At 45.4% G+C, this 24,606-nt stretch overlaps 1 protein-coding gene across 7 annotated transcripts in view; it reads right to left on the minus strand.

Moving 5' to 3' along the window:
* The window catches only part of CCDC148 (coiled-coil domain containing 148), a 47,591-nt gene that overhangs the window by 7,611 nt on the left and 15,374 nt on the right, over positions 1-24,606 (minus strand). For 4 of the 7 annotated variants that reach the window (XR_015804938.1, XM_088168471.1, XM_088168470.1 and 1 more), the window contains exons 5-12: positions 23,973-24,076; positions 22,755-22,837; positions 22,435-22,598; positions 22,084-22,179; positions 21,811-21,992; positions 15,825-15,963; positions 13,616-13,822; positions 767-907 (exon numbers count right to left, since the gene is read on the minus strand). Coding sequence is in view for 6 of the 7 variants with exons in the window: in XM_088168471.1 (XP_088024597.1) it covers positions 767-907; positions 13,616-13,822; positions 15,825-15,963; positions 21,811-21,992; positions 22,084-22,179; positions 22,435-22,598; positions 22,755-22,837; positions 23,973-24,076 (1,116 nt within the window). In the remaining variant the exon portion in view is untranslated. The remainder of the gene's footprint in view (positions 1-766; positions 908-13,615; positions 13,823-15,824; positions 15,964-21,810; positions 21,993-22,083; positions 22,180-22,434; positions 22,599-22,754; positions 22,838-23,972; positions 24,077-24,606) is intronic. The other 3 variants (XM_088168469.1, XM_088168473.1, XM_088168472.1) reach the window with 3 other exon arrangements.

Consider the following 24,606-nt stretch of genomic DNA (forward strand, 5'->3'; position numbering starts at 1 on the left):
ACAGAGCAAGAGAAAAGTTTGCACAGCCAGAATATTTACAGATAAAATGAGTATTGGTGGTGGTTGGGTCAGCACTGCCTTCCTAAGCCTCTTCCTTCCCTGTGGTTTCAGAGCCACTACAAGCACCATGTGTACAAAGGCAAACACAAAAAGAGAAGCAGCAGCAAAGCTACTCGTGATCTGAGCAGCAAACCCTCCCTAAATGTCCCTCTCTGTGCCACTGACTCAGAGGTAAAATGTCAGTGGAACAGCCATGTGGATTTTTGCCATATCACTTAGGTAGAAAGGCCAGCACAAATCCTTGTGACACAGCTTGGTTTTCTAAAGCATTACAGTCACTACAGAGCATTTGTGAGTTTCTGTGAAGCTGCACCCAGGCCATGTCCCAAGGACAGGAGCACTGTCCCCCCCTGTGCTCGGGGCTCCCTGCTGCATTGCAGCACACTGCTGCAGCACTGCCATGCTGCTCAGAGTGCAGACCTGTGCAGCCAGACCCAGCCCTGCCTCTCTGCTCCTTTGGTGACAGAGACACAAAACTTGCCGAGGCTTTTTTTCCTAAAAAATGCAATGGAGTATCATAACTGGTGTGTCAGATCAGGCAGCTTTAGAGCTAAAATGGAAGGGAGCAAGACCTGACTAACATTTGCCCATCTCTACACAAATACATAATACTGTACAAGAATACATGTGCTATGAGATCAGTTACAGATTTTAGAAGCAAAGGTACACATTATTATATGCAAGAATGTATAAAAGTTTGTCATACTTTCTCTTTATCCTGAGCTCTACGCCTGGTTTCCTGTTCTCTCTGTAGCCTTTCTCTCTCATCTTCTCTTTCTTTTCTTCTGGCAGCTACAGCAGCTTCTAGTTTAGCAGCTTCTTCCTGCTGTGCTTTCCACTGTAGAACCTGGGAGAAACAGTGGAAGAGACAGTTCTGCAGCAGACTGTGAAACACAGATCCTGCCAAGCTGAGACTGGGAGGGAAACTCATGTAATCTGCTTACAAAGTAAGATTTATAATCTTATCAACAACACAGCCATTTAGCAAACAACACCTTTCTGCATGTTCATGTGCAGTTCCCAGCTGATGGCATAATGTGCAATAAAATCACATATGAAAAGGTTTTAGGCAAAATTGCTGAAACAGTCTCAGTAATTCACATCTCCCTTCAGCACCCCTCGATGCAGAGCCTGCCACACTCCCTTCAAACCCCCTGGGGCTGGCATGGACCAGCAGCCCAGTGTGCCAGAAATCCCTTCCTGGCAGGATCCTGTGTTGGGTAAAGTTGTGCCCAGCCTGGCCATGGCAGGGACTCGTCTGCAGTGCCCCATCCCAGCCAGCCCCCATTCCCTCGGTGTGCTCATCTGCTTCACGCTGCTTTCTACAGGATTAATGATGTTTCCTTTCTGTTGGCTTGCCAGCTCTTTTTGTAATGGATTTGTCAAGCACTAACAGAACTCTGCATCCCTCTAAGGAACAAGCATTGCAGCCATTTTTCAGCTGGTTTCTACACTACAGCACTTTAATACAAAGATATGAAAATGCTTATAATTTTTCCACCTTTACTGCATTTCACTGGCTGTGTGTGCAGATTATTAATTCTTGTGGTTTGTGGTTATAAAAGATGTTCTGTTTAGAAATCCAGCATTCCCCATGGTCCAAGTTTCTCAGAGAGCTGCATCTCTGAACAATGCCATGCTTGCCCTGCTTCTTACTAAAATAACAATTATACTTCTTTCTTTGCAATACACTGAACAATGCTGTGACTTCTCATGGGGTGCAGGCAAAGTGATAACACCAAAATAACCTGAAAATGCAGAGGGTGCAAAGAGGACAGAGCCAAGCTCTTCCAGAGGTGCCCGGTGACAGGAGGGGAACACCTGAAATTCCAATGCATTCATCATTTCCCTGCTGTGAGGCTGCATGAACACCAGAGCTTGCTGGCCAGGGGGGGTGTGGAGCTGTTTAATCCTGCCTTCAACCCAGTCCTGGCTCACAGCTGTACTGACCCTGCTTGGCCAGGGGTGACTTTGGGGTCTGGAGAGGCCCCTCCAGCCCCACCCTGATCGAGCTTCCCACACATTGACACTTGTGACACCGGGGCTGTCTGAACTGAAATCTTCATGCAGCAGTTCTGCCAGCAGCCTGCTCATGCAGTTTAGCGGTTTAAGAATCTGAAATAAAATGCTAAATTGTTTCAGTTACCCTTCACTTGCCACGCTAATGAACTCAGAAAGGAATGCTTTGAAAAGGAGTCAGAAGAATATGCAATCCCTTCTACTTTGCTTTTGAAAGAGACCGAAGCAAAGCCATACATAGAAAGATTCCAAATCTATCAACAAGCAAACAGTGAATAAAATCTGCTAAAAGCATTCTCAGATTGGAGCTGGGATAAGCTGCAGGAGCATTTGAAGGAGCTTTAAACTTCTGTAATAACATCACAGATTTTCTCAACTGATATGAGGTAACAGATTATGTAACAAAAAAAATTGCCTTTTGTAAGCCTGGATTTCCCTACATCCTGCTTCCCAGTCCTTTCGAATGCTCTCCAATGCTGAGGTCAGTGCCACCGGGTGCAGTTCACGATGCAGCTGCAGTTCCTCTCTGATCTCCTCTGGATTTTCATTTATCTCTTAACCAGGCACTTGTTTGGCTGCTTGATTGCAGCCATTAGCATGGTGAGGCCATAAACTGGTCTCAACAAAAGCTGCATTTCCCTGATACTTCAGGGGAGCCAGTGCTTGGAAATGCCCGTGGAGAGCAGATCAAACCCTGCAGGGACGATCACAAGTGACTGCAGGAAGCAAACCACACTGCAGCAGTGACACAGACACTAATGTGTCCTGAAATCATCTCCAGCTCCCTGTTAATCCCTTTGATTAGCAGCAGTTTGCGTGGTGTGTGTGGCACCCCGACCTTGTGACGTGCCGTGATCTCCTCCTCGGGTTGTGTCCACACAGCTCTTTCATTTCAGCCTTTTGATCCAAGCCACAAATCAATATTGGGGCACAATCTGAATTTCTGACAGGTTATGTACAAACAAATGAGCAGAACCAAGCATCAGATTCAGAGCTTCACTAAGCTGACAAAGCATTAATCACACAACAGTGTTCCCCAGACAGAAATGACAGGCCAATAACTCAGAGTTCATCTCCCCTCCTACAGGGCTCCCTGCTCTGCCCTAAATCACTATCACATTGGCTCAGGGGCTACAGCATGCTTCCATTTTTAACATTTCATTTCTCAATATACTTTTTCATTTTTTAGTTAGGATTTTAAATGTGAGCCCAAAGCAAATCAGGAAAATGGGTAACAAGGATACCAGAGGAGAGTTTCACTGTACCATACTTGCTCACAGTACCCAGCTATTATTTTCTGTAAGCAACACATGAAATTAGTTTAGATTATCCCTGTTCCCTCCCATGTTTGTCTAATCCATGCCTTTCCATTAGAGCAAAAGAAGGAGAATTTCCTTAAAAAAATATATAATTATGACAAAAAAGGACATAATTGTAACAACCTCCCCCCCTCAAAAAAAAACCCACCCAAAACACCTAAACACAACAAAAAAGGAACGTTGGTAAAAGTCAGAAAAACACAATGCTTGCAAAATATGTATAAAATGTGGCCATGATTCTGTAGGCTGGCCTTATGCCATGGCTTTTCCCAGAAGAGTTGAAATCATACAGGATAAAATGTTCTTAACAGAGCAGAGGCAGAGTGAAGTGTAAGAAGTAACAAGAATTAGACATTAACCAGGTGATTCAAATACCAGTATATTCCACTTCTTCAACCACATCTGAACATTAAAACCCTCTGTGCTAGAGAGCAGTTCTAGGGGAGACCCACAGGGGAATCCACAGGCACAGGAGGTGGCAGGAGAGATTCCCAAGCCTTTCTGTGCGTGTGTCACAGGCCAGGGAGGAGGATGAGGGCTCTGGGGAGGCAGCACAGAGGGGATTCCCTGCCCCGGCACAGCAGGAGCTGCTCTGTGCCAAGGGACAGGGCTCAGGGGCTGGCGAATCTCTGCAGGAGCTTTCCCTGCCTTTCTGTTCTGCTGCATTGAAGTGACCACCTGGGGCTGAATTGCCAGCATTCCTGCAATTGAAGAGTGCCAAGAAAGCCTGCTGCATTCATCGGGGTTTTATCTCCAGAGGCAGGACCATGCAGGTCTGGAGAACAAAAAACCTCCCAAACAATAATTCTGCTTGGCTACAGCAGCAATCTGGGACCACAGACTGCACAAGAAAATATAACCTGCTCTTGATTGCATTCTTCCCTTCCTATGAGCTCAAAATCAGAAGGGTATATTTTACTGTGTCAACAGTAAATGTTTTATTTAAATATTAAAAAAATCTTACTAGTTAAACTAATATTGAAAATACTCTGAAACCTGGCTCTCCCATTGCCTGTTCCACAAAACAGTCTGATTTTAGCAGCACAAGCACCGCCAACATTAAGTTCTGAAAGTTTTTAATTACAATTGGCATTTCAAGTATATTTCACAGTTCATGTATTATTAGAGGAGGTTTTGCCAAGTGAATTATTAAATTGCTGTGCTGAACAGAATGCATATACACCTTTTTCCAGTTCATTATTTCAATATTGCATATTACAATAATGTAAAGTACACTACAAACTAATTAAAGTAATAAATTAGTTCTTTCACTCTAACATCTGAATAGCAATAATGTATTTACCATTCACCTAATGTTACAGATATAACTCTTTTAAAGACAAAACAATGCACAATACCACAGCACCACGTGGGGTTTTCTCTTCAAGCAGCCATGACCTGTTACAAACAGACCTTGAAGCTGCCTGTGGTGGCATCGAGCTGGGCTGGAGTGAGGGGACAGCATCAGCCTCTGCAAAGGAGAAAACCTGCACGAGGAACCAAAGGGATGCAAAATCCCAGGAGGAGCAGTGTCAGAAATGACTGCCCAGAGCTCAGATCACTCTGTGCCACACAGACATACTGAGCTCCTAGAATCCAAATTCTAAGCCAAAATTCACAATAATTGTGTGATAAAGCCAGTACTGTTTGTCATAATTGAAAGCATAAAAGGAAAATCCTCTGAGATCCCCACTCTGATGTTTTCTAGCTCACTTTTTCAACCTTATAAAATGACACAATCTAAATACTCTCCTAGACTCTCCCAGAGTTTTATTAATCTCTGAATCACTTCTGCTCATCTTTCCTTATTTATACTATGGTTTGCAAGTTTCTTTTTCTTCTTCAAATTGTTCACAAGTGATTCTAAGAATTCCTGGGGAAAATATTGAGGGTCTCTTGAAGAAAAATAACTTCACAAGTGAAGATTGTACATGGTAGAAGAAACGACAAAAAAGAACCACGAAATTTGGCTCTGCCATGGAAGCCCAGGGCAGAGCAGAGCCAGGCTGCTCATGGTGGGATCACAAACACAACAGCTGCACTCAGGGCTGCTGGTCACAAACTCCAAAACGGGATTATGACATGACTAGAGATTCAAAAATCCCATGCATGAAAACAGAAAGCACACGAAGTGTCTCCCCACACTTGTCCCACAGTCCCCCCAGGTTGTTTTAGCACCATTCCATGTTCCCCGTGGGGCCAGCACAGCCTGCCTGAGCCCAGTGCTGGGCTGTGCTTGTCTGCTGCACCAAAACTCAGCACAAGCACCAAGAACACTGCTATTGGCTGGCAAAGCTCCATGCTGGGCTACTGAAGGTACCCTTGGGCCACAGAACAAGTGCAGCAGCTTTAGGTCAGTCCAGGCAGAGCCCAAGCAGTCACTGAGAGCCAGAAATGAGCTCTGGGAAGGATGAGCACTGCATTGTACCAGACCCAGCTCTGCTCAGTCACCTCAGACTCTGCTCAGCACAGAGCCCAAAAGCACCTGGAGAAATGTTCAAATTCCCACAGTGATCCAGTGCCCAAACCAGCTCCAGTCCTCTCCTCCCTCCCAACCTCCCTGCGTCATCACCAGCTCCTCTGCTCAGGGCCTTGCTGAATATAGAATTGAGAGTCATCCCAGTCATGGCAAGGCAGATTCCTCTTCATCCTTCCAGATGGAACCACAAGGCACAGAGAGGGAAAAATGCCTCTCAACTGCAAATGTGGATTTAAACCACGTCAACTATGGCATTTCTCCTTCACATTTTTAAAATAAGGAAGGGCTGCAGCCCCAGAACAAGTTGGTGACCAAAGGAATTCTGTTTGTAGAGAAATGCCCATTTTAGAGCCATGTCTTTCTAGTGTGTTCTGAAAAAGAGAAAAGAGCAAAGCAGATGTAAAAGGTGATTAAGTGATAGGAAGTTACATGCTGGAGAAACAGCAGGATTGCAACATCAGCCCTTCAGTGAGGATATTGCTCTCAGTCCAGTTCCTAATGGACACAACATCTAACAAGGAAGATGATTTTTTTTAAATTTGGCAAACTTTTTATTTCCCCACACAAGGTCATTGCTTTCAGTCTCCTCTAGAACTGGCCAAACTGAGATCACTAGAACATTAACATGGAAAAGTCATTGAAAGTTGACTTTCATTGCCAGCAGTGTGGCCTCTTCACTTGCAGGACAGCTCAGTCATTCATACTGCAGACAAAAGCAGCACAAGCTGATCTGTGTCTCATGCCATTCTGAGGTGCACAAAAAATAAAATATTTTTAAGAAAATGGGAGGGAAATGTAGAAGAAAAAAAAGTTAAAGACCTAGTCCCCAATAGAAAGGTAAAGATTCAGTCCATTTTTCTTAAGAGTAACAGAAGTTAAACTCAAATTCCACTTGGGTTAATGTAAATCCCTTGGATTTAAGTATTTTACAAATTAAACAGGACTATAGAAATTTGTGTTACAAAATAATAATTTCTTAAAGTCACTAACTGTATGAAAATGTCTATCCAACAACTACTAAAAACTAGTGCACTTCTTTTCCAAAAAAAGAGTTTTTTCAAACATCCCTGTATTCACCCACAATTTCTCAATACAAACTCCAGTTCAGCTGCCCAAACTCCTCCCCGTGTGCCAGGACTGGGCAGAAGGTGAGGGATGGAGCTGTGGCCATTCCCCCTGCAGGACAGAGCTGCTGCTGCCAGTGCTGGGCACACACAGGGTGTGGGGTGATGGAAATGGGATCTGGGCACACACACACAGGGTGTGGGGTGATGGAAATGGGATCTGGGCACACACACACAGGGTGTGGGGTGATGGAAATGGGATCTGGGCACACACACAGGGTGTGGGGTGATGGAAATGGGATCTGGGCACACACACACAGGGTGTGGGGTGATGGAAATGGGATCTGGGCACACACACACAGGGTGTGGGGTGATGGAAATGGGATCTGGGCACACACACAGGGTGTGGGGTGATGGAAATGGGATCTGGGCACACACACACAGGGTGTGGGGTGATGGAAATGGGATCTGGGCACACACACAGGGTGTGGGGTGATGGAAATGGGATCTGGGCACACACAGGGTGTGGGGTGATGGTAATGGGATCTGGGCACCTCTGCAGTGCTGCCCATGTGCAGGAGCCCCAGCAGCTCCCAGCACAGGCACTGGGGAGAGTGAAGGGGCACCTCACACATCTTCAGGCAGGACTGGCTTGCCCAGACTTTAAAATCACAAGCAAATTGTGCCCCAACCAAGCTGACATTGCCAAGGAAACTGGGATGTATAGGAGACCTGCTACTGATGTGTAATTGTGTTAACTGATAATAATAAAAAAAGACTTGCCCTATTCAAAGCCACCACACACTGAAATATAAAATATTAACAGTGTTATTTCTGGAAATACAATAAGAATAGGAAGTGCATGTGTGTATTCCTAAATGGAAAGCTAATGAGATGGGTGCCTCAGGGTGTGAATACTAGAGCTTGTAAAAGGGAAAAAATTAAAGTGTATATTAGGAACAATTCCCTGGAGTCTGAAATATTACAGGGCAGGGGAAGTTCATCCAAACAATATGAAAAAGCCATTATTTTTAAAATTTGAGAGTGCTTTTTTGTAAGTATGGTATATATGATTTTTCTTTTCTCAGGTGTCAGTAACCTCCTGAACTGCCACAAAGGTGTTAAAAAGCCAGTATGTCAGAGACTGCAGAAAGAGGTGGGAGAAGTTCAGATTTGCACAGAGGTTCCACGTCTCATATCCCCATCGAGCAGCAACACTCAGCAGGAGCCATTGCTGCCCAGAGGTTTTGCTCAGTGCTGATGGCAGAGGCCCGGAGCTGTCCTGCTCTCTGTGCTCTGGTTCACAGATCAGAGCCCTGGGGTGGAGCCCCCCATTCATTCACAGCCCTGGGACCCCTGCAGACCCCGAGCAGTAAACGCCCAGCCCAGCCTCCCCACGGCAGGGGCTGCAGAGAGAAGGGGCTCCCTCTGCCTGGGGCACAGCCCAGCTCTCCTGGCCTGGCAGGGAACTCCTCCTGTTCCTGGGCAGTCCTCACACCACACGGGCAGGTGAGAAGTTCTGACATCAGCAGGTACCAACACCCACACCCAAACTCGTGAATATCTAAATATCTGCCACTTTCTCTGTAAACTGGGCATTCAACCCTAAAAACTGCTGAGCAGCACCTGAAATCACATCCAGACTCCACAGGGTCTTGAATGACAAACAATAAATGGTAAAAGCTAAAAATTTCTGCATCTGACTGGCCCACACAAGACCTATGAGAAGAATTAGAGCAGCATTAGAGCATTTGGCAGTAGAGTAATTAAGAAATAATACATTTACAAATTTGCTAATCTCAGAAGATAATCTCATTCTGGCTGTGGTTAGAAAAACAGTGGAGGTTCACATCCCTAAGAGATTTTTGACTGGTACTCTTGAGTAGCTTGTACTCCATAGGCTACCTCTAAGAGGTTAAAAAAATAAATACCAGAAAAGTGGTTAAAAACAATTGTTTTGATCATTAACAGAATATTGTCTTCAGTTATATAAGTGTTTAAATCTGAAAAAGGAATGAAAGAAAAGCACTTGAGCACAACCCTCAGTGATGGCCTGAGGAGGGGCACCATGCACCAGTTCCAGTGAGGAAACTGGTGCCAAGGGCTGATCAGCACTGGTAACACTGGGGATCCAGAGAGGAGCAGTGCCAGAGCCCCGGGGCTGACACCACTCCACATCATCTTTGCTCAGAGTGTGAGCACTTGATTTCTCACAGCTTGTCCTTGTAGAATTCCTGAGAACATCTTTCTGTTCTTGACAATGGGAATGTCAGTGTTCTATTAACATGTGTAAATATTATATAGGCTTAAATATTCACACATGCATAACCTTAAGTAGGCTGCATTTCTATTTACAACTACTTATCTAAATTGCTTCCCTTAGATACAGAATTCTCTCTTCTAGACCTGTCTCCCAGCATATGAAGGAGAGCTCCTTTGATCCTCTGCAAAATTTTGGTGCAGCTTTTCTTGCCTGAGGTGCCACTTCCCTCACTGAAGAAGATCATTCTAAGAAAACACCATTAGCAGGAGTGGGCTGCTTCTCTAGTTACCATCCTCAAGCAACTTTGGGTACCACGGGACAATTCCAGTGCTTGTGTCAAACACTGCAGATCTGCCAGGCTTTGGCAAAGCCACAGGTGCTGAGCAGGTTACAGGCCAGGCTGAGCCCCTGTGTGCTCCTCTGAGATCTCAGAGCTCACCCCTCTGCCCATGGTGTCCTCCATGCACAGCACCCTGCTCCCAAAAGCTGTGCCCGTGTCCCTGGAGGAGTCCCAGGGAACTCACTCAGGGCTTGGGCAAACAGCCCCAGGAGCTTCCCTGGAGTGCAGGGCTCTGCAGGAACCCCAGGGCTGCCCAGAGCAGCCACAGGCAAATGTTAGAACCACACTGGGAGGAGATTCCAGCAGGAGGAGCACAGATCAGAAATAATGACAGCATGTGATGGAACACAGGGTACAGGGGGAAGAGACTGGAGGAAGGGCAAGCAGGGCAAATGTGCAGAGACAACCTCTGCAAGTGCTTCCCATGAGCTTTGTCTGACCCAACAGACACAACGTGTCAGGGCTGTGCTGACCTCACACTGTTAAATCCAGGTTTATTAGGTCTGGATTGAAAACTTATTACTGAGTCAGAGCTGGCTTGTCTTTGATCACTGTTAGAGTCTTGCTCACATCCATTTTGGAGACATAATATAGCATCCTACAGCTCTTCAGGTCACCACAAACATGAGTAGCTATATTTAAAATTTAGGTTATCATAACTTCCTTGTATTTTTTATGTCCAACAAATGCGTGGGTCAACGCAGTGGTGAATAGACAACACTTCAGAAAAAGAAAACCATCCCTTTAAGTAGCTTATTATTCAAATATTTATTATTTCTAAAAGTTTTCTTCAAAATGATTGGATTATAGTCAAAGCACTGGATGTGATACCTCTGCAGACTTTTTCTAACATTCAGTTGTAATAGTTCAATGTTGTTCTCCTCTGAAAGTCACAGCAATTAAACCAGCGACTTGACTACATGCTGAATAGGGAAATATTTTCTTTTCCTAAGTTTACTGTTACATCCTTTCTTACAATACAGGAAAGGAGAAGGAAAGCAGTCTGCAAGATGCTTCATACAATTTACAATACCCCTGTTAATTCCACCTGATGCTTTTCTTTTTGAAATTAATTTATCTTTGTTGCTGCCGGGATGAGAAGTGCAAGAGCTGCTCTCCCAAAGTTCACAATTGCAAGAAATTTTAGCACTGGAGTGGGATTAATCCTGGAGCACAAAACGAGGGAGAGAAGAGCTTTAAAGGCAAGCAGGCACAGCTTTGTGCTGAGGAAGAAAAGCCCCCCCTAAGCAGCACACACAGGGGATCCACCTCCCCCAATGTCTGCTGCAGTAGGTCTTCCCTCTAGGCTTCTTTTAAAATCATTTTATATGAAGATGGAAAGTACCAGATCACAAATATTTTAATACAGATTCAATAGAAAAATAACCTTTGGAATGCATGCAGACACCTCAGCTGAGTTTGTGAGGTAACACAGCAAGCACTTCAATCCAGCAGCACCTGCTAATCCTCTGGAAATATCACCAATATCACCCCTCCCTTCATGCCGTACCTAACTTGCAACGTAGAAAAATTTGCTTCTCTGTGTTGTTTAGGAAAAGGAATTTTACAGAGAGAGAACTTGTTTTACACCGTGTCTGCTCCAGAGCCCTGGGGGGATCAGATTCCCAGAGCACCAAGCACAGCAGAGCTGAGAGACTCCTGATCCCCCATCAAAGTGTCACCCCCCAGGGTTTGCTTTGTTTGCTTTCCCTGGCAAACAGGGATGTTAAAGGTATGTACAGGCACATTTATTCTTTAACAATCTACAGTGTATCCTGCCCTGCATTAGCCATTTCACATTTTATTTCCTTCAGATGGCTGCCATATGGCCCTCGTGATTTATTTCACCTGAGCTTCTTGAGTTGTTCCAAAGTTCCTCCTTAGGGACTCTGATTTCTGCTAAGGATACACATTGATCTTCTGTGAGATGGAACATGGAATAAAAATTGGAAAGTCCTTTCCCCAAGTAGAAACTGCTATAAATATTAATTTAACTTCTCTGCTTCTTTACTTTTTAATTATCCTTCCCTGTCAGTCACAAGGCCTAGAGTCTCACCAATGGCATAGGTGCTTCTAGTGCATTTAAAACAGCTTTAAATTGTGTATTCTTTAGTCAATGTGCTGCCCTTTGGCTTGTTGTGGACAGAGGAGGAGAACTGTATAAAAGCTGGGTGATATTGTGTGGTTATTGCAGTAACTAAACCAGTGCACAGCCTGTCAGATATCACATCTCCTTCCCTGTGTGTGCCATCACTTCCTTGCACAGATGGGTCACCATAGATGCTGTGGCTCTCTCTGAAACCTGCTGCTGTAATGAAGGAGATCTCTGTCCCTCTCAGTCAGACACAGACACTCCCCATCAGCACACCCAGGGTTTACCCACAGGTAAATCATTACAGCAGCTCCCCTGCCCCTCTGCAAGGGGACATAAGGAACATTTCCTGGTGTGAAACTTACTGAAATGCAAAATGTTAAGTCAATCAATGGCCAAAAAGAAAAGGTGGAAGAACAGCCCCAATCCCTGATTTGCAGTTCCATTCTTTCCCTCAGAGACAGGCTCGCATTTTACCCATCCTATGGATCCCTCTCAGGATGGGTTTACCTGGGTGAATTGGTACTGGACTGAGCTCCCTTTTACCTGCCAGCAGCTGCTTTCCATGTCTGTAGTTGTAAAGGTCAGAAATGTAGAAAGACAAGTCTGTAAAATGAACTCTAACCGGGCAAACTAAGAGTTTTCAAATGCATATCCCCATCAAACCAAAACAGAACCCATGGATCTGCTGAGAATCATTTCTCTGAAAATGAGGGAGCTCTGTGCCCAATCTCAGCTTCCGCCCTGCAGCCCTTTCAGTCGTGGAGCTGATCAAAACAAGGTCACAATGATATCCTCCTTTCATGGAAGAAATGTTCCTTTTTCCTTCCTCTTTTCTGGGAAACAGGTGAGCTGGTTTTGTTCAAATGCTCAACATTTTAACAAAGATCCCTTTGAAGGTCACCCTTGAAAAGTATAGGACTAATAAGTTTAAGTTTCAAACAGTTCCTGGAAACAGGAGGTCAGAATCCAAAAAGCTTTCAATGTTCAGTGCATCTGTGAGAATCAAACTACACGGAGACAACAAAGTACTCCAAAACCAGCTTGTTACTTCTCGTGCAGAAGGAAAATGCAAGAAACAAAGGGGAGAAAAAGAGACTCAAATTCAGTTCTGGAATAATTGGCCCTTCCATCTCTGGAAGGTTGTGCAGGTAAGAGGCACACAGGCATTCCAGAAAGGAAGGCCTGGGTACAAAAACACCAACCATCCCCTCAGCTCCAGAGCAGCATTCCTGCCTGCCCCTGGCTCAAGGGAAAGCTGACACAGGAGTCAGAGCAGGGTCCTTCCCACTTAGTCATGCCCAGACAGTTTCTAACCCTAAAGTGTTTACATTCAAACCTTCCTACGCCAGGCAGCTCCAGAACACAAGGCACAAGGGGTTTGTGTTATTGCTAACTAAAAACTAGCATCCACATCAAAACTCTGCCTCACAGAACAGGTTTTACTGTGCTCTACTTCTGGTAGAAAACCTAAACCAAGTGTTTGGTATTTCACTGAAAAGTGAGGGCACAGCAGAGAGAATATTGGTAAAGTGAGAAAAACACATCATGCGTGCTCTCAGATGTTCATTTCTGTGCAAGTCAAAAATCAGAGAGAGCAGTTTAAACAAATCTTAACATGTCTCTCATGCCCAGAAATGGGATTCCTCCTACAAACACCTTAGGCATGAACATCACAACCTCTTCCTCTTGTGTCCAGCCTCCTCCCACTTTACTTTATTCATTTACTAAAACCACACAGGTATTTTTATCTTTTTCACCTCTTACCACAGTAAATCAGAATATTGTGAACCTTCTATAACAAGGGCAAACAAGTTAGGGGATCCATTGTTTCATGTCTTAAAAAGCATTCTTATAAATAAACAGAAGAGCAGACAGATATCCATTATTGATCTGAAAACAGATTAGTGTTAATGTAAAAATCTTCATTTTAAATGCATCTGTTAGAGATTTGGTGATGGATTTCTAACCAAACATACCTTTGCTTTCAGGTCAGCACAGATCTCCAGTTGCTTTTGCCTGGAAGCAGCCAGCAGCACTTCTGCCTCGTGAGCAGCAGCAGCTTCAGCAGCAGTGGCCACTGCCCTGAGGACAAAGGCTTTCCTAAGCTGAGCCCAGGCTAAGAGCAGGGCTCTGCGCTGATTCCTGATGGAGTGGCAATGGTCCCAAGCCTTCTCATGAGCAACCTGAAAGAGGAAGGCATTTCAGAAAGGCTGAAAAACGATTTGTTAATCAAATTAAAATCCTGGACATTTTTGCAAAGCTCAAGTGTAATTGATTTAGTTCTTGCACCGCCAACGCTCCCCCCGAACCCACAGCCCAGCCCCGTGCCCTCTGCCAGGTGCCAGGGGTGTCACCCCCTGCCAGGGCGCTGGGCAGTGGCACCTCCAGCACCACAGCATCCTCCTGGCCTGCTGCTCTTTGTGCAGCTGTGCTTGTGCCATGGGAATAAATGAAATGCAGGAGTTCCTCCCTGCCCTGAGGACATAGCACATAAGCAGGTCCTTCAATACATCTCCAGAGATACCAAGCACTTCCAGCAGGATGGGGCTTTTCCTATGAATTCTGATCTGCAGAGAAACGAGGCACCAATAGCAGCAATTTTACAAAAGCAGTACAGGGGGGAATCACCTTCACTTCTTTCCTAGCAGGAATTTGGAAATTAAATCTTAGTTCAGCGAGCAGCACCAGCACCAGTGTCACCACCTAGCAAAAACAGGGAGTGTTTAATCCAAAATCCACTTGCTTTGGCTTAATTCAGTGAGGTCCATGAGGATATTCAAGGTTCAAGACTTTGATGGAAGCAGTATCAGGTAAGGCTGCACACAGTGAGGCAGTAGAGCCTTGAACCTGTCTTGTATCCCCAAAGTATTTGGGATAATGAGATCCTGGAGATGGCTGGCTGCTCACAGGTGTCAAGGGCACCATTCCAGATGCTAATTCCAGATGCTAATTCCAGGCCTCTGGCAGGGCAGGGGGTGCTGGCTCACAGATTTTGCTATCAGCTCATGGCTGGCTGAAGCTGCAGCTCAGCAGCTCCACTGCCAGGGCTGCTGGCCCAGGCTCGCAGCTCCCGAGGCCAGGGCACTCCTGAGCAAGGCAGGGGCTGGGCAGTTTGCTCCCCCAGACCCAGAGCTCTGTCTCCAAGGGGCTGCTGCAGGATCAGGCACTCAGTGCTGGCCCCTGACCAGTGTGCACGGAGGGAAGGGGGTGAGGAAGGCTCCAGGCTGCTGCTCCAATGCCACACACAGGTTCTAAGAACAGATTCTTAGCAGTGTTTTAACATTTCCATCATGCCAGTACACATAGCAAGAGATATCAGCTCGATGTAGGAATTGGATTTTTAAATTTAGTGGTTTTAAATTTTAAATGAACCTTCAAAGAAGTAGAGAGACCCATTAATAGTGGCAGTGCTTAAAACACACCTGCATTGTCCAAAGCACATTCAGCCCTGTTAAGTCCAGGGCAACATTTCTGAAATCCACAGGAATTTTATTTCTACTGAAACTCTGGCTAATTATCAGTATCACTTCACTGTCATTCCTTTGCACTAGACACTCCTCAAACACAGGGAAGTAGATGGTCTAAAAATATAGACAGAGATAAAAAAAGCCTCCTACTTTCCTTATGACATCCTGAAGTGTTCTGGCCTTGAAATGGGTTTCTCAATTAGCTGCTATGTGCTTATTCACTGTGGAGTGCAAGAGGAATCAGCAATCAATTTGAAGGCATTATGTATATAAAAATAGCCTCTCCCTTAAAGTGGGAGATAGCTTTCCACTCTTCATGCTATATATGTGCCACAGAACAATTAAAATAACTATTCCTAGACAATGCAACAAGACTCTACATTCTCATGAAAAATAAAAACTCCAAGAGAAGTAGAGTGGCATAACACAGCTATAAAACTGTACAGCAGAAGCAACACTAACAAATTATTGTGAGCTTGGCTGTAAGACTATGTGGAACTATAAAATCTGCCCAGGACTTGTTTTGAAGAGATGATAGGTTTTAAAATTCCTGCATTTTGAAAAAAGTAATGTTTCTTCTTTACTGTGCAGAATACAATTTATAATTAAGAAATTTTAAAATAAAAAAACTTCAATAAGCATACATTATTTAATACAACTGTTCACTACATAGTTTAAGAATTTGTGTAATTGAATGAAAATGTAAACCAGCACTGACCAGCTCCTGCCTGGACTTGTGGGGAAGATACCTCTGCAGCATATCCAGGTACAAAGTCCTCCTGCTCTGAAGATCTCTTGGGTACTGATTGATAACAGTCTGGAAAATCCACTGATCTTCTTCCTTCCAATCACTGTTCCTACAGGAATGCAAAACAATTCATCCCAGTATAACTTAACCCCTGAAAAGGAGGAGTTTGGGCAGCCCAGCCTTGAGTGGGCTCACAGTCCTGATGCTGGAAACAGGATGTTGGGTCAGAGGTGACAAAATCTGACTAATGAAATAAAGCAAACACACATTGCTTTGCTGATATGACACTTACTGTCTCATCATTTGAGTGAATTGTTTTGTTTCTAATCTGGCTTTTTATTGGGGAATGTCACTATGTCTCTCAAACATGCCACGTTAATGGAAAATCAGTGACCCCACATGGAAAATACAACATGAAAAAGAACAAGATGACCAGACTCTACTTCTGAGCACTAAACAAACGATCAAAAGGGAATGAATGAAGTGAAAATCCTTGCATGCAGCTAAATGAGGATCTAGTTTAGCAAACTCCTAACAGCCATAAACTCATCAGCAAGGCTAAGATTCACCATTTTTTAGAGTAGGAGCTGTAGTAATCAGCCTGCATGCTTCTGTCTCAGGAAATGAGAGCAGTGGGAAGGAGCATCCATCTGCAAGGATGCCACAGGCTGGGCTGCAGTTTTACCCTCAGTCTGAACTCCTGGCCCTGAAGGGATTAATGTCAGGCTGTCATTGTCAGCATTAACATCCAAGCAGCAACACTGAGTCAGACCAAAAGGTCTCTCTGGCCCAGTGACCTGGTTTCAGAAGTGACTAAGAGCTCAGGGATAATTAAAAGAAGGCAATCATGAGACTCTACCCACCCCCCAAATTGCTGCTGCCTCCAGCTGCTGCAGCTCCTGGACTGCCCAGGCCAGCAGCACTGCCTCAGTATTCCACAGCACTGCAGCCAGTGGGAACAGCCTTAGCCTTATGCAGGCAGAAAGAACAGGTACTTAAACAGGGGATTTTTGTGAGAAACTCACATGTAAATTAATATTAAACTAGACTCCATGACCTACCATCAAGAAATCAATAATCCTCCCTGTGAGTCCTGACACACCTCATATGGTGACACCTGAACACATCAGTGTCAGTAGTGAGGCAGTTCTAAGAGCTGAGATTTGGGGTTTTTTAACATTTAACGCCTTGGACATTCCTGCCCATGCAGGTTGGTGAACAAACAGAGCTCTGCCTACAAAGCTGAGCGGGGCAGGGTCAGATACTCCTCGGTCAGGGAGCATTACAGCATGGCCTGAGAGCAGGGAGCAGCAGAGGTGCTGCAGCCCCAGGGCCAGGCTGGTCCCCTCCTGTGCCTCCAGCACACAGGGCAGGTGCCCCAGCAGCTGCCCCTCCATCCCACACCTCTGTCAAATTCCCTCTGATTTATATTCCTCTAGTGGCCAGCTCACCATGAATCTCTGCACTGCTCTAAACAAGGAGAAGTTTTTGTGGGAGATCCTTTAGGGAGCAAAGGGAGCAATCAGCTGGAGAGAGAGCTACAAGTAGTTTATTGTAAGTAGGGACACACTGCCAATGCCTTGGTTTGTCAGCTGTGCCAAAATTTGTCAGCTGTGCTGAGAATTTGTCAGCTGCTCGTAGACAAACAGTGGAAAAAAAAAAAATAATCCCAACACAAAACAGCATGACCCAGCCCAGCATATCCATAGCCACCAAACACATGGAGAATTTCAACATATCCTGCTGAGTGAATCTGAGATGTCACCTCACTTACACTTCCGTAAAATTCCAGAGAGGAATATCTCATCTAAAACAAGTCTGAAAAGCGCCAACGCATTTGACATGAATATTTAAGGTATTATCCGGTTTCTGCACTGTCAAGATATTGACAAACACTTGCCAGGCTGAATGCCTGACCCAAATTTTAAATGCAGCGCTTGCTTTCCTTGTGTGCAGCGCTGTAGCGGAGCACAGCACAATCTTTATTTTGTCTCAGCTGTAACAGCAATTGTGTAACGCGCGGCAGCCCCGGGGCAGCTGCTTCCTTTGGAGCACATTCAGCCAGCGTTAATTCCCGGCTTTGGCGCTCCTCTCCCTCCCCGCTGGCATCCCCGCAGAGCTGAGCCCGTGCGGAGCAGCGACACCGGCACCGCTGAGCCCGTCCGCGGCCACGCACCGTGACACAGAGTGACACACGGTGACACAGAGTGACACACCGTGACACAGAGTGACACATGGTGACACACAGTGACACATGGTGACACACAGTGACACAGTCACACAGTGATACAGAGTGACACACACCGTGACACAGAGTGACACACGGTGACACAGTCACACCGTGACACAGAGTGACACACACCGTGACACAGAGTGACACACGGTGACACAGAGTGACACACCGTGACACAGAGTGACACAGAGTGACACACACAGTGACACAGAGTGACACACACCGTGACACAGAGTGACACACGGTGACACAGAGTGACACACACGGTGACACAGTCACACCGTGACACAGAGTGACACACACGATGACACAGAGTGACACAGTCACACCGTGACACAGAGTGACACACGGTGACACAGAGTGACACACAGTGACACATGGTGACACAGAGTGACACACACCGTGACACAGAGTGACACACACGGTGACACATGGTGACACAGTCACACAGTGACACAGTCACACCGTGACACAGAGTGACACACACGGTGACACAGAGTGACACAGTCACACAGTGACACAGAGTGACACAGAGTGACACACACGGTGACACAGTCACACAGTAACACAGTCACACAGTGACACAGAGTGACACACGGTGACACAGAGTGACACACACGGTGACACAGAGTGACACGGTGACACAGTGACACAGAGAGTGACACACGGTGACACAGAGACACACACGGTGACACACAGTGACACACGGTGACACAGTCACACAGTGACACAGAGTGACACAGAGAGTGACACAGAGAGTGACACACCGCCACACACAGTGCCACCATGCTAGAGAGAGTGCCACCATGATGCCCACAGTGCCACAACGCCACTGGATCTGCAGGCACACTCAGTGCCACAATGCCACACTCAGTGCCACAATGCCACACTCAGTGCCACGATGCCACCAGTGAGACACCAAGCCCTGCTCTCACAGCCACTGTTGCCCCCTGTGGACCCAGGAGCCCCCCGGGCTGGCGCTGGGTCCTACCGCCCTTCCTTGCAGAGGATGCAGCGCCGAGCCTGCAAGGCTCCGTTCAGCCCTCAGGGATTTAAACAACCAGACATCCTTGGAAAGTGTGGGGAAAATATAACAGTGCTTACAGAGTCATTCTAGCACACATCAGTCCAAGTCTACAATCTGTGGGATAGCTCAGGACCTGGGTATTTAGCAAACATGAAAATTGGTGTTCAGTAACATCAAAAGAAATTAAATTGGATTATAAAATATTATAATCCTGTATAAGGCTTGGAAAAAATCCCCAAGCTCTTCTTCCATTTCTAAAAGCAATGACTATTGCAATGCACATTCTCGTGTGAATGATAATCACACAGAATAGACCATACCAATACATTATCTTATTCTAAAGTTTCCTTTTTGAACATTCTATGTACATTTTCCAAGTTCTCTGTTCCAGACAGTCTGAACTGCTAAAAAAATGGAATGTGCAATGCCAGAGTAGTATTAACTGAAGGTTTCTTTGCTGTACACTCAACATATGAGACAGAGGAAGGGAAGTGGCCAAGTGACCTAGCTGAAGTGACCAAGTTGCCATGTTCTCATAGAATCATATGCTGCTGAGCAACTTCTCAAATCACAAAAATAAAAAAGATGTATTGCAGGAGGATGTTTGGTCTCTCTGCATACAGAGCAATGACACTAACTGCAAAGGCTTCATTAAGGCTGTATTAATCAGGGGATACACACCAAGGTCAAGGACCTGTCACTCCATTTCTGACAGCATTATCTGTGCCAGTGGGATCACAGCAGCTAGCATGATGAATTATAGAATACTTCAATCACAAGGCTGCATCTTTGCAAACTCATAGAATATCTCTATGCAAATCAGCCAATATAAATGTAAGAAGTGAGTCGAGTCTTTTACAAACCATTGGAAGAAAGCAATGCTATAAGAACAAAGTCTTTCCTCTTTAAAATTGAAAACTCATTTTTAATGCTGGTGTGAATAAAATCAGTGGAACATAAATGAGTGATACATTAAAGATTTGGAGACCAGAAGGCTAACAGAAGGTCTAGTTTTAAATAAAATGCCTGAGATGATTGCTGAAGGTTCATTTATGATTCCCTGCAGTTCTAGTTCCAGTACTGGCACCCTGGCCCAAACTGGGTCCGTGGCCCCACAGCCTCTGACAGCCCCAGCAGATTCCTGCCCCACCAGCTGCACCCACTGCATTCTTCCCATCTCAACAGCACAGCTCCCTCCTTCAAAGTGCCACTGCACCTGTGTCCAGGCTGCAACTGATTGCTTTCCATTGCAAATGTGGCATTTTATCTCTAAGTCCCGATATTATTTAATTATCAGTGCAAAATTAGCTAGCATCAGACCTAAACTCACACCTATCAGTGAAAATACTACTGCAGATTTTTCAACCTTTTTCATAAATTATGTTGTCTATATCCACATCTGTCTATTATTCAGTAGCACACATGTTGTGTGAGTCAGGGATTTTAATTTATTTCTTTATTTTTAATTTATTAATTTTCACCAAAATTGTGTTGATCATAAACTTTGGCACAATTTTGATTAAAACCACTAAAAAGACTTTGTACATATTTAGTGATTTAGGTTCTCATTAATGTTGTTAAAACAACAATGTCTGTAAGAGAAACTATAACAAAAAAAACAGAGGGAGCAGCAAAAGAACTGCTTAAATTTGCCATTTGTGGCTGCATAAATGCTAGAAATACAGGATAAATCAAACCAATTTTCAATAAGCACCATGTTCAACAGCTAGGATGCTCCAGTAATAACATACAGGTTTCAGGTAACACAAGAAGAACATACAGAGTATTTGTACAATCTGTACAAAAGATAAGGAGATCACAACATCCCTTTCTATGGCACCCAGCATTTTTAGCTGTTTCAGCACACCAAACTCATTCAGCAGCAGGGACAGAACAAACACTGCACTGTGTGTGTGTGTACAGAACACAGATTTAGAAGCAACATGTGATTGTTTCACCAAAGAAATTCAGGGACCTTCCTGTTCTCCCCAGTTTCTCCTGCCCAGGCTCTGAACCATTCCCTGGCCTATCCTTCCTCAGTCTTTGACAACCTGAAGCCATCCAAAGGAATATCAGGAGATGGCAAAAGGAAATCAAAGGCCATCCAGCGTCTGCAACTCAGTATCTCCTGGACTCTACACAGCCTCAGCAGAAAGGCTAAGCTTTATATTATTAATATACATGTTTATCACATTTCAAGATCTCTATGAATACTGCCTTTTCAAGAAATATTTTTATTTACAGAAAAATGTCTCCTCCTTTTTGTTATCTGAATCAGAGCTGTATACATCTTTTACATTTCTTTGTGATGACAATTACTGCAATGGTCCAAAATTTGTGAAGAGATTGGACCTTTTCCTCTGCTTTATAGATAAAAGCTCTGGAGGGGTGTCTGGGAAAGACTGCACTTTTCTGTCATCATCTTGCTAGTGTAATTACTATACAGAAGGAGTAATTTCCATTCCTGCAAGAGCATATGAAAAGGACATTTGATGCACACCAGATTGTTGGTTCCTTAATCCACCAAACATGTTGCTTATTATTTCAGCTGACAGCTCCTGCAAGGACTGGCTTCACTCTCAGGGCTGGGAGTGCCTGCACTGCTCTGCACAGCCCAGCACAGCACCTGCAGCTCGCAGATCACACTTCAGCTGCACATTCGATCCCACAGAGGACGTGCAGAGATGTGTCATTACCTGGAGAAAGCTTCCAGCTGCTCATCCACCTCCCGAAGCTTCTCCAGGCAGCTGCTGGCCAGCTCCTGGTACTCCCCGACCACCACGGCCTTCAGGTCAGGGTAAGGGCACTCCAGAGACAGCAGCTCGGCAGGAACTGCCAGGAAAGGTCCATTCTTCTCTTCAGAAGAGTGCACTAATGCCTGCAGTGAAGAATTGCTGCTCAGGACACTGCTCAGTGCCATATTTACCCCCTCCATAAACTTCTACTTGAACTTACAAAGAAAAGCTTACGTTTTCTTTGAACTCTTCGAGCTCTCTTTCCAAAGCCAGACTTTCAAGGATGAGACCTTCCAAAATTGCCTTCTGTTGCTTCTTCATAAATTTGATCTATTTCGTGAAACATGTTACTGTTACTTCTTCCTCTTGTTACAGCATGAACACTCTTATTTAGAAATAGAGTGGAATTTCCAGCCCTACACTGCTAGACTTTTACAGACTTTGGTGAGCAGATTTATACCATGATAAGAAGGGGGTTTATGGCAAACTCTGCACGTGAGTCAGTCTCAACTTTCCACAAAAAAATAAAAGAAAATGCTAAAAATATGGTGATAATAAATTGAAAAATAAAGTTAAAATACCAACCTGCTGTAACACCTCAGCTGAATTGATCTTGGGTTTCACACGAGATTCTTTTGAGAGGTAACGCTGCATTTTAGTCAGTTTGAGCTTCAAATCCTCCTTTAGCTGCCAGACAGGAGCTAAAGCATTTGTTTGATAAGTGTCCCACTCCCTGGACAATTTCTGCGCTGTATGAAACAAAGTTTTCTCAAACACACAAAAAACACAGCACTGTGCTCTGTAAACCTAAACCTGTCAAGGAAGGGATTTAAAAACCCAAACGAACAATCAAGGTAATGTTGACTATTAAAAAAATAATTACGAAATTAATAAAAAATTCTTACCCAAGTTCCTCAAATCAAAAAAACAGTTGTTCTTATTGCTTTTTTCATCAAGAAAAGTCTTCATTTCTTCTTCTGCTTTTTCCCTGAAGGAAATGAACATGCATTTTGCAGAAGCTTTAATTTCTTATTCATTCCATTTGCAAAAATACTCAAATACTCCAATAATTACATAAAAAAGGGAATTCTTTGCCTGGGAAGGTATTTGGTCACAAAGATGGTAAAGAAGACACAAATGCTCTTGTTGAGTACCCAGGGTGAGAGACGAGCACTGTTAATGTCCCCTGCTCTGTGACCTCAACACAAACATCGAGAGACCGCTCTGAAGGGAATAAACAGCACCTGAAAACTCCTGGGCCTCTCACAGAGACACCCGCGGTCCCCGGGGCAGAGACACCCGCGGTCCCCCCCGGGCAGAGACACCCGCGGTCCCCCCCGGGCAGAGACACCCGCGGTCCCCCCCGGGCAGAGACACCCGCGGTCCCCGGGCAGAGACACCCGCGGTCCCCGGGCAGAGACACCCGCGGTCCCCCCGGGCAGAGACACCCGCGGTCCCCGGGCAGAGACACCCGCGGTCCCCCCGGGCAGAGACACCCGCGGTCCCCGGGCAGAGACACCCGCGGTGTCCCCGGGCAGAGACACCCGCGGTCCCCGGGCAGAGACACCCGCGGTCCCCCCGGGCAGAGACACCCGCGGTCCCCCCGGGCAGAGACACCCGCGGTCCCCCCGGGCAGAGACACCCGCGGTCCCCCCGGGCAGAGACACCCGCGGTGTCCCCGGGCAGAGACACCCGCGGTGCCCCCCGGGCAGAGACACCCGCGGTCCCCTCGCAGAGACACCCGCGGTGTCCCCGGGCAGAGACACCCGCGGTCCCCGGGCAGAGACACCCGCGGTGCCCCCCGGGCAGAGACACCCGCGGTGCCCCCGGGCAGAGACACCCGCGGTCCCCGGGCAGAGACACCCGCGGTGTCCCCGGGGCAGAGTTTTCAGAGGCTGCAGATGAACTGAGCCGCCCCCAGGGGCTCCAGGAGCAGCGAGCTCTGCTCTCCCTGCCCTCAGGTGAGCTCTTCAAACAAACCTTCATTCCCGGCACAAAAATACCTTCAGATCAGCAGTTATAACCTTTTTTCTCAATGCTCCTTGAATCGAGCATGCCAGCCCAAAAACTCTGTCTGCTGAAGTCTCTTTAGTAATCACTCATTCAGACCCCTCAGCCCTTACCTGCTCTCACTCAGCCTTTTATACTCTTGCCACCACACCTGACGATGCTGTTGCAGCAGCATTTGCTCTTTGCTAATTTTTGAAACTTGCTCTGCTTTTTTAATCTGCAGGGAAAATTAAAGGTTGTGTTTTGAACATATTCAACAGCTTTATCAAATGCCTTCACAAGGAAACTCAAATACAGAATGATGACCCTAATAGCTTTTTTAATAACCCTGCTTTTCTAAAGAACAATGGGCTCAAATGTAACCAATTTTCATTAAATAAGTTTGTTGCATTTTAAATCACAATTAATAAGAAGAGAAAGTGAAAACTAATCCATTTTCTTCTGTCTTTTCCCATTCCTTCATCCCTGGAGGTAAAGTTGAGGAAAGATAAGCAGGAGAACAAAAAATATACTTTCTTACAGGTGGGAAGATGATAGAGCGAAAGCACATCAAGAAAAAGAATTTCAAAACTGCATTGCTAAAAAAGAGGGTTTTTTACAAAATCTATCCAATTAGAGAGGCTCTCAAACTGTCTGAGGGCTTCACAAAAACATTGCTTCACACTTTGGATAAAACAGGAATACCTGCTTTTGAAACAGATGGAGTTCCTGTTAAATCAGGGGAAGGCTGCCAGGGGAAGGCTGCTG

Source organism: Sturnus vulgaris, chromosome 7 (genome assembly GCF_052056855.1).
Source record: "Sturnus vulgaris isolate bStuVul1 chromosome 7, bStuVul1.hap1, whole genome shotgun sequence".
Lineage (NCBI taxonomy): Eukaryota > Metazoa > Chordata > Aves > Passeriformes > Sturnidae > Sturnus > Sturnus vulgaris.